General features: G+C 53.2%; 1 protein-coding gene across 1 annotated transcript; it reads right to left on the reverse strand.

Moving 5' to 3' along the window:
- Nucleotides 1-296: 296 nt before the first annotated feature.
- Nucleotides 297-8,732, reverse strand: TRAFD1 (TRAF-type zinc finger domain containing 1). The gene is made up of 11 exons (XM_030958601.1): nt 8,371-8,732; nt 6,554-6,689; nt 6,429-6,482; nt 4,977-5,241; nt 3,728-3,991; nt 3,284-3,357; nt 2,879-3,094; nt 1,924-2,047; nt 1,410-1,707; nt 925-1,000; nt 297-808 (listed from the first exon to the last, which is right to left on the reverse strand). Exons 1-11 carry the CDS (start codon nt 8,418-8,420, stop codon nt 767-769), a joined length of 1,599 nt encoding a protein of 532 aa, XP_030814461.1. The 5' UTR covers nt 8,421-8,732; the 3' UTR covers nt 297-766.
- Nucleotides 8,733-8,768: the final 36 nt, after the last annotated feature.

Below are 8,768 nucleotides of genomic sequence, written 5' to 3' on the forward strand. Positions count from 1 at the left end.
TATTTTAGGAGGAAGTTCCCTTCAGCCTTCGTGGGATGGAGCTGGCACCTGAGGCCAGGCCTGGGTAAGGACCCTGCCCCAGGGGTGGTTAATTAGCCCTGCCAGTGCCATCTGCTGCACCTCCTTCATTAGGCTGCTGCTCACGGGTGTTATCCAGGCTCTGCTCCACTTCCCAAAGTCCCAGGGATTCCAACAGTAACAGAACCCAGGGCAGGGAATAACGGCAGGAATGGATCCTCAGCAGGGGCTGTGGTCTCGTGTCACCCCAGGGGACAGATGGCACTGCACAACGGTTGGGGACAGCATCAGAGAAATTTTATTCCAAGAAACTTAAAAAGCTTTAAACTTGAAAATGCAGCACTGAGAAGCCTTGGAGCCCCAACCCTCAAGCCTGCTCTGCATGGGACAGGTCTGGAGCACAGACTGCTGCTCCCTGTTGGTGTCACCGGCTGTCCCTGAGTAATCCAGGGCAGGACACACCCAGAGGTCGGGGTGGCACAAATCCCATCCCAGGATGGCACAAGGAGCCCACACGGACACAGAAGTCAGGTGGGGCCCAAGGTAAGACTCAATTTGATGCCTTGGGGGTGGTGCTCGAGGTGATCAAAGACATAAAAACCTGAAGTTTGCTCTCACAGATTAAAAATAGAGATTTAGAAAATGGTCACTGCCTAAAAATTGAAGCTGAGTGTCAGAATTTGCTTGCAGGAGTCTGGCAGAGCCCAGGGGCAGGGCCAGGTGCTCCACGTTCTCCACAGGCACTGGCTCACTCCTCCGGGTGTCCGGCTGCTGGGCTCTGGCCTTTTGCCTTATGGGAGGGGGAAAAGAAAAATGCTGTTTTCAAATACGACTGTGTAAGGGAGGGCTGTGAAAAGCAGCTCCTTGTGCTGGCAAAACCCCCAGGAGCTGCCCCTGCAGCCTCACCTTGGAGCTCCTGCGCCGGAGGCCGCTGCGCCCGTCCGACAGCCCCGGGCTCCTTCCTCCTCCTGCGGCGCCGGAGCTGCGGGACAGGGACAGGGACACCCTCAGAGCAGGCAAAGCCACCCGTGCTGGATAAACAGGACAGCACAGCAGGGAGACAGGGAGAGGGAGAGGCCCTTGAGTCTCCTCTGACCTTGGCCCCCATGTTTCAGCAGCAGAACCAACTCCTGTTCAGAGCCCAGGTGAGAGCAGAGCGCTCCCATGGACAGGTAATGAGGCCTTAACCTCCATTTTATCCCAGTGACCACTGGGTCTGTTCTATTTTGAGGTAAAAACCTAAATTTGTTGTTTGAAACTCAGATAAGCACCAGCCAAATTCAACTGGGTGAATATGAAAGCCTTGGAAAACCCTTTCAGCCACAGGCAAAGCCAAGGGGATCCAGATTTGCAGCATAAGAAGGGGAATGGACCAGAAGGAAAGGCATTACCTTGGCTGGGCTGGAGAAGCTCTGGAGGAGCTGGAAGTGAAGGTTTCTGCCTGGAAGTGCTGAGCAGGCCTTGCCTGGGGTGCTGTCCCAGCTGCAGAGTCACCTCTGTCCTTCCGTGTCCCCTCACTGCCACTGCCCTTCCCAGGCTTGCCCCGCGTGGCCGGAGCGTCACCGGCTCTCCCAGGAGGGGACAACGCCGCGTTCCCAGCCTTGGCCACCTCCGTCCTCAGCCTGGGCCCTGCAGCCAGGCACAGCCCCAGCTTCCCAGAGCCCTCTGCGTGCCAAGGAGAAACATCTCCTGCAGGGACAGGACATGGAGCTGAACAGGAACAGTAACATCAGCACCAGGAACAACTCCAGTGTCCACCCCAGGAACCCCAAGGACAGAATTCCAGTGATTTAATCCCTCCCTGAACCCAGACCTAGAGCAGAGGATGAAGATTTCTGAGACAGAGCAGGGTCACAGCATCTCCCCAGGGAGCCCAGGGGAGCTCAGGCTGTGCTCTGCCCACACCTTGGTGCCGGATCCGTCGCCGAGCCGGCTCTGGTGATTCCCGTCTGTCCCCGTGGGGCTGGGCTGGCAGATCCTGAGCTGCAATGTCACCTGTGGGGCTGGCAGGGCGCAGGTCACAGTGGTGCTGCACAGAACACACAGTGCTGGTCAAGTGAAGCTCACTCAGGTGAAAATCCCTGGGAAAACACTGCAGAGCAGCAGCACTTGGGGATGTTAAGGTGAGTAGGGAATTGTGGAATCCCAGAATGGTTTAGAGATCTTAAAGTTCATCCAGTTCCATCCCCCTGTCAGGCTGGACTGGGCTTGGAGCACCCTGGGTTACTGGAAGGTGTCCCTGCCCATGGCACAGGGTGGGATGGGCTTCAACATCCCTTCCAACCCAAACTATTCTGGGATTCTGTGATAAGCTCTGAAGTTTGATCAGATCTCATTCCCAGAACAGATTTTGCTGTCCCCCAGGACAGAACAACCAACCCAACCTCAGCTTCAGCAGCTTGTTGGGACTATGAACCATGACACAGAGAATGGGTGAGCTCAGCGTTCTCCCATCTTGTCTGTAGCAGCAGCAGATTCCAGAGGACTCTTCCCTGGGCATGCCACTCCCAGGCCTGGAGTCTGTTCTCTCCTTCCCCTCCCACCCAGTTTTACCCTTGTGCTCCTCTCTCCCCTCAGCTGACTCATCCAGGGTTCAACTTAATTTTCTGTGTGATTCTGATTGTGCAACTTCAGGCCCTTTTGTTTAGTTTCATTACAAGAGCTTTCAAATTAATCCAGTACTTTTCAGGAGGAGCCTCAGTGTAGCACAACCCTTCACATGAATCCCAGAGCTTTGTGTGGGAAGATCTGAGCCAGGGGCAGCTCCCTGAATTCCTGGAATGTGCCACAAGAGCCCCTGGGACTGGGCCCATCCTCAAACAATGGGATGTGACCCACCAGAACCTGTCCTGTTCAGTACCTGGTGATGAAAGAGAATCTCCTCTTCCAGCTGGATGCCACAGAATTCACATGGGATCATGATGTCTCCTTCTGCCTGCACAGCTTGGGGCTGGGATGAAGGGACAGCCCTGTGGCTGTTGGACCCCTGAGCCTGCAGACCACTGTATTCCCATGGATTTGGAGAAGAACTTCTCTTGCTGAACGAGGCAAAGGCACTTGCTGGGTTACACCCTGTCTGTTACACAAACAACATGGAAAAATCACCTTTCCTGATGAGCAAGGTGGGCATTGAAAACTACTTTCCTTGGCAAAGACCCAAATGCCAGAGTTCTCCCAATGTCACCCACACCGTTCCACACCCTCCTCAGTGACAGCCACAGAAAAGTCTCCACAGCAAACCCCAAGACATAAGGAAGTGTCAAACCTGGTGAAGGATCAGATCTTCAGCAGGACACAGCTCCTCACAGAACTCGCAGGGCAACATGGTCATCTCCTTGTCTGCAAGAGAAGGAAGCATTACATCCTCTGGAGCCTGGTGAAAACCTCCTGCTGCATCCTGGAACCCTGTGGTGCCATTTCTCCTCTCAGAACAAGCTGCACTCAGCTTTCCCCCAGATCCTCCCTCCCACCACTTTTACTTCCACAAGAACCTTGTTCCCCACCTGGGCTCCCACCATACACCAAGGTCAGAGACCCACTAATTTCATAACCTTTTATTTCTTCACTTGCTGCTTTGCTTTAGGAGTCTCAAAATGACTGATTTTCACCTTTCAAAATACTGAGGTAATCTTTAACGTTCCCAATCCAAATGTTCCTTTTTCCTTCCCCTCAAATTTAAGGATAAACCCCACCACAACAGTGTTTATACCTATTTTGCTGTGGTTTGATGTGCTAAAGGAGCCTGGAGAGTCACAGGAGAAGATGTTGGACAGCTCTGTTCCACCAAGGTGGGCAGATTGTCCAGGCTCTTTGGTGTAGTCGTACTCCCAGAAATCCCTGGGAATGTCAGCTGCAGTGTTATGGTGAGGATTATTCTCACTTTGCAGGCTGAGAGCCAACACATAGTCCAGGTCAGCATTCCAGTCTTCAGCAAGCTGGGAATGAAGGAGTTCGGGTCTCTCTAGCTCATCCCCTTCAAAAGACAAACATTGTCAATTTGGGACAACATCAAACCTGCCACCAGCAGCTCCCTCTGGACATCAGACCCAGCCCCAGGGTTTCTCCTGGAGTTCAGCATCTCAAAGCCAAGGGCACCTCTAACAAAGCCAGGAGGATGGAGACAAATCACAGCCCAAATAACTCCAGTTTCATTTTTAAGCCAGGTACTTTGAGACATAAAAAATGAAGCAACTGGGCTTTTATCCCAAGGACCTCAGCATCCCTGGCTTACACCTCATTCCATGGGTAAACCTTGCCCCTGGTGCCTCTGGAGCATTCACTATCCTGTATTTCCACAGAAAGGAACCACAAAACCTCACACCTGGACCAGCTACCAAATGAGCAGCCAGTTCTTCCTTTGTCCACTTTTTCCTCACTTTTGATTTCTTTTTGCTGTTCCTGTGAATGCCCTTAAAGTTCTTGTCCTTAGGGATTCTGTCCCTTAAGATTGTGTCTTTAGGGGTTCTGTGTCTTAAGATTCTGTCTTTAGGAGTTTTGTCTTTAGGGGTTCTGCCCCTTAAGATTCTGTTTTTGGGGGTTCTGGTCCCTTAAGATTCTGTCCTCAGGGGTTCTGGTCCCTTAAGATTCTGTCCTTAAGGGTTCTGCCCCTCAAGATTCTGTCCCTTAAAGTTCTGTCTTTAGGGGTTTTGTCTTTAGGGGTTCTGCTCCTTAAAATTCTGTTTTTAGGGGTTCTGGTCCCATAAGATTCTGTCTTTAGGGGTTTTATCTTTAGGGGTTCTGCTCCTTAAAATTCTGGTTTTAGAGGTTCTGGTCCCATAAGATTCTGTCTTTATGGGTTTTGTTTTTAGGGGTTCTGTCCCTTAAGATTGCCTTTAGGGGTTCTGTCCCTGCAGTTGTGTCCCTTAAGGGGCTCTGTCCCTGCAGCTGTGTCCCACAGCCCCTCTAAATCTCTTTTCCCCGCTCTGGCTCCTCCCCAGCCCATCCCTGCTCCCTGGTACCTGCTCCCCGCCGGTTCCCCACGGCTCCACCCTCCCTGCGGGACGCCCGCGCTGCGGCGCTGCCCTCGGCCGCCCTCTCCGGTGCGTCCCGTGTCCCGCAGAGCCGCGGGTGCTCCGGCAGCTCCCTGAGCAGGACGTGGCGGCCGCAGCGCCCGCAGGGCTCGGTCCTGGCCCCGCAGTAGAGCTCGTGCTCCTGGAGCTTGTTGAAGGCCAGCTGGATGTCACAGAACTGGCACAGCGCGGGCCGCAGGGGACACGAGGACGCCTGGGAAAACACACGGGGTTACTCTTCCCACGGGGACACGGAGTTTTCTCGGCTTTGGAGCTCTGCTGTGTCCTCAGCCACATCAGGAACAACCTGGAGTAAACTACAACGTGGCAACGTGCTGGAGGCACAAACTCGGCAGCTGAAGCTCTCCAGATGCTCAGGACGTGATTTTAAATCTGCCAGGGTCACGTGGAGCTTTCTGGATTTTCCTTTTCCCCTCCCCTCAAGTTTTATACCTATATTGCTGTGGTTTGATGTGCTAAAGGAGCCTGGAGAGTCACAGGAGAAGATGTTGGACAGCTCTGTTCCACCAAGGTGGGCAGACTGTCCAGGCTCTTTGGTGTTTTAGATTCAACCCAAAATCCAGTTGTATTCCATGAGCACAGCTAAAATCCACACTGGTTTTTAGGGAACAGACTTACACCTCATTTACTGCCCAACAAGAACTGCTTGGACATGTTCTTTACCCCACACTGAACCCCCTTCAAAAGGGCTTAAAAATAGATAAAATATGTGATATTTGCAGATGCTGCACTAATTAAACATCATCATTTGCTTTATAATCCAAAAGCACCACACACACACACACACACAGAGGCAGGATTAGCTACTCCCAGGGTTTAGAACTGGACAGATTTCCAAAGAAAATCCTTTTTCCCTCAGCAATCAGCAGGCTGAGGTGGCAGTTCCAGAGCTGTCTCTAAAGGAGCTCACAGGAAAGGAAGGGATGACATTTATAACAAGATTGTCTGTGACAGCAGCCAACTGGATTCAGAACTCAGAAAATCCCACTCTGGCCTATTTTAGTTTATTTTACAGGCTATTTTTAAAGTCTGTTTGGACAGATTGAGTTATTAAAAGTCACATAATGGCTCCAGCAGAAACATGAAAGAGGAAAGGAATTAAAAAAGTCAAGTCAATCATACTTTAAATAGCTATTTTTCAACTGGCAAGGACAAAAAATCACCAATTATCACAGATACCCCTTTGATATGAAGCCCTGAGTGGCTCCAGGACTTTAGGGCAGTTTCCAATCCCTTCTCCCAGAGGGTGTGAGTTTAGGAAGCATCACTCAATAAAGGATGCACAAGCCCCAGGCTGGAATCCAGGCTGACAGAAAAGCTCTGGAATCACTGAAACACCAGAGCTTCCCCCAAGGGTTCAATAACATAAAATCCACCAACCTCGTGATCCTTCAGGAGGCTGCTCTCCATCTTCATCCTACACTTGCAGGTGACCTAGAGCAAAGAGAGCTCATGAGATGGATTGCCACAGGAATGAGCAGCTCCAGAGCAGAGATGTCTCTCACCTGCACGTGTTCAGACTCAATGTGCTTCTTCATCTCAGACTTTGGGATGGAGTCGCTGCAGTAGGGGCAGATTTCAATATTTCTTCTACAGTGGATTTCATGGATGATGAAATTGACTGCAGGAATATCCTTTTTGCTGTGAGAAAGGCGCTGAGGTTACTGAGCAGAAACACACAACAAATCCAAGCAGCTGCTCACAACAAAAAGATAATGCTAAGAAAGATTTCAATGAATTCATGGTTTAAAGTGAGAAGAGAAAGGCCCAGCCAGGCCTCAAGGTTCCAGCACAGGTGGATATTAATGTATTTAACATGCAAAAGTCACATTGCATTCAGATAAAATCCAGGTGGATTTATTTCCTTATGTGAAAGGGAAATCTTGCAGCACAAACAAGTTATCACCAGGGATCAAGTTAATAAATTAGTCTGAGAAGATAAAAGTTTCTTCCTGAAAACAACTTGGCTCTGAGAAGTCAAACAGTGCTTTGGAAAGCAGTCAAACAGTGCCTTTTTATGCCTGACAGATCCTGTTCCAGGAGAATGGATCCATGGAATGGTTTGGGTTGGAAGGGAAGCTCACAGGGACACCCTCCACAGACCAGGCTGCTCAGAACCCCAGCAGCAACAACACTGCTCTGCACCCCAAAACTCCCCAACTCACCTCATTTCACCCCCAAATTCCCCAATTCACCTCATTTCTGAAATGCTCATTTTCTGTCCTGAAACCAAAAAGAAAAGGACCAAAAGGAACTGAGGCACCTGGAGCTCAGTCCTTCCTCCTGCAGCATCATTTCTACATGGATCATCCCCTTTCCAAAGAACCCACCTTGAAAACACCTAAAATAATTTTATAACCTTTTGTTTGCTAAACCCACAGCGGTTCTGTCCCCTGCCAGATCCCAGGCACCCAAAAGCCTGGCAAAGCAACAAAGTCCAACAGCAGCGACTGAACTGCACAGACCAAACAAACCAGGCTGATGTTGCAAGAAATTGTCTGGATTCTGATGTCTCTTGGGGAAAAACAACTACAGAAAAAGTTAATTTCTTTAACTGCTTGAATTCGAGACGCAATTTGTGAGGTGACTCCTTATCAGCCACTGGGCTCTGCAGAGAGGTGTAATCAAAGAAAAACTTCCACAGCAACCCTGCCCACTGATCTATCCTCGTATTTCTGCTCCTGAGCCACGGAACTGCTGATGAAGAACTTGGAATCGTGTCTTTTGTGCGGGTCTCGCTGAACAGCGAGCCTGGATTTCCACCCCAACGTTTCGGTTTCTATTTCGTTCCCTACCAAGTCAGAAGGGAAATTGCGACGCCCAAACGCTCGTGGGAAAGGCCCTACGGCCGTCTCCGCTATTTCAGCGCCTTACGAGGAGCTGTACCCCGGTGTACCGGCGGGCTCGGGGAGGAGCTGTACCCCGGTGTACCGGCGGGCTCGGGGAGGAGTGTGGTACAGGGCTCGGGAGAGCTGTACCCGGTGTACGCGGGCTCGGGGAGGCGCCCTCACGGATCAACGGGCCCCTCAAGCCTCAAGGGGCGGCCCTCAGGGGCCCTCACGACTCAGGGCAATCGTAGAGCCCGGAGGCCTCAGGGCGCCCTCAACGGGCTGCCCTCACGAGGCCCTCACGAGCCACCGGGCGCCCTCACAACCTCGGCCCTCACGACGCCCTCACGGACCCCGGCCCTCACCGACCCCGGCCCTCACCGACCCCGGCCCCGGGCTGGCCCTCACCGACCCCGGCCCTCACCGACCCCGGCCCCGGGCTGGCCCTCACGGACCCCGGCCCTCACGGACCCCGGCCCCCGGCCCGGCCTTACCAGTTGCCGCAGAGCCGAGACTCGGCCGCGGGCACGGCGGCGATGGCCATGGCTCCGTGCGATGCCCGCTCCCCTCACAGCCCCGGGCACCGGGCCCGGCGGGGAGAAAGCGAGGGACCGGCACCGGCGAAAGCGCGGCCCTGCGGAGATCGCTTAGGGATGCCGGTCCCGGGTCCACCGGCCTGCTGAGGGTCGATTGAGGGTGCCGGTATCGGGTGCCGATCTCCGGTGCCGATCACCGGTGCCCCGGCCCGAGGCGGGTCAGGTCGGGTCGCTGCCGATCTCTGACGCCCCCGCCCGTGGCGGTGCCGGAGCGCGGTGCCGGTGCCCGGCGGCTGCCGGCGCCCGCCGTGTCCCGCTGCCCGCGGCGGCCCCGCCCCGCCGGCCCGTCCGCCGTT

This window comes from Camarhynchus parvulus, chromosome 15 (genome assembly GCF_901933205.1).
Source record: "Camarhynchus parvulus chromosome 15, STF_HiC, whole genome shotgun sequence".
Taxonomy (NCBI): Eukaryota; Metazoa; Chordata; class Aves; order Passeriformes; family Thraupidae; genus Camarhynchus; species Camarhynchus parvulus.

Coding starts and splice junctions, on each gene's coding strand:
- TRAFD1 (XM_030958601.1), bottom strand. CDS start 8,420: ATGGCCATCGCCGCCGTGCCCGCGGCCGAGTCTCGGCTCTGCGGCAAC. Junction 1,708..1,923: donor GCGACGGATCCGGCACCAAG/GTGTGGGCAGAG, acceptor CTGTCCCTGCAG/GAGATGTTTCTCCTTGGCAC. Junction 809..924: donor TCCGGCGCAGGAGCTCCAAG/GTGAGGCTGCAG, acceptor CCCTCCCATAAG/GCAAAAGGCCAGAGCCCAGC.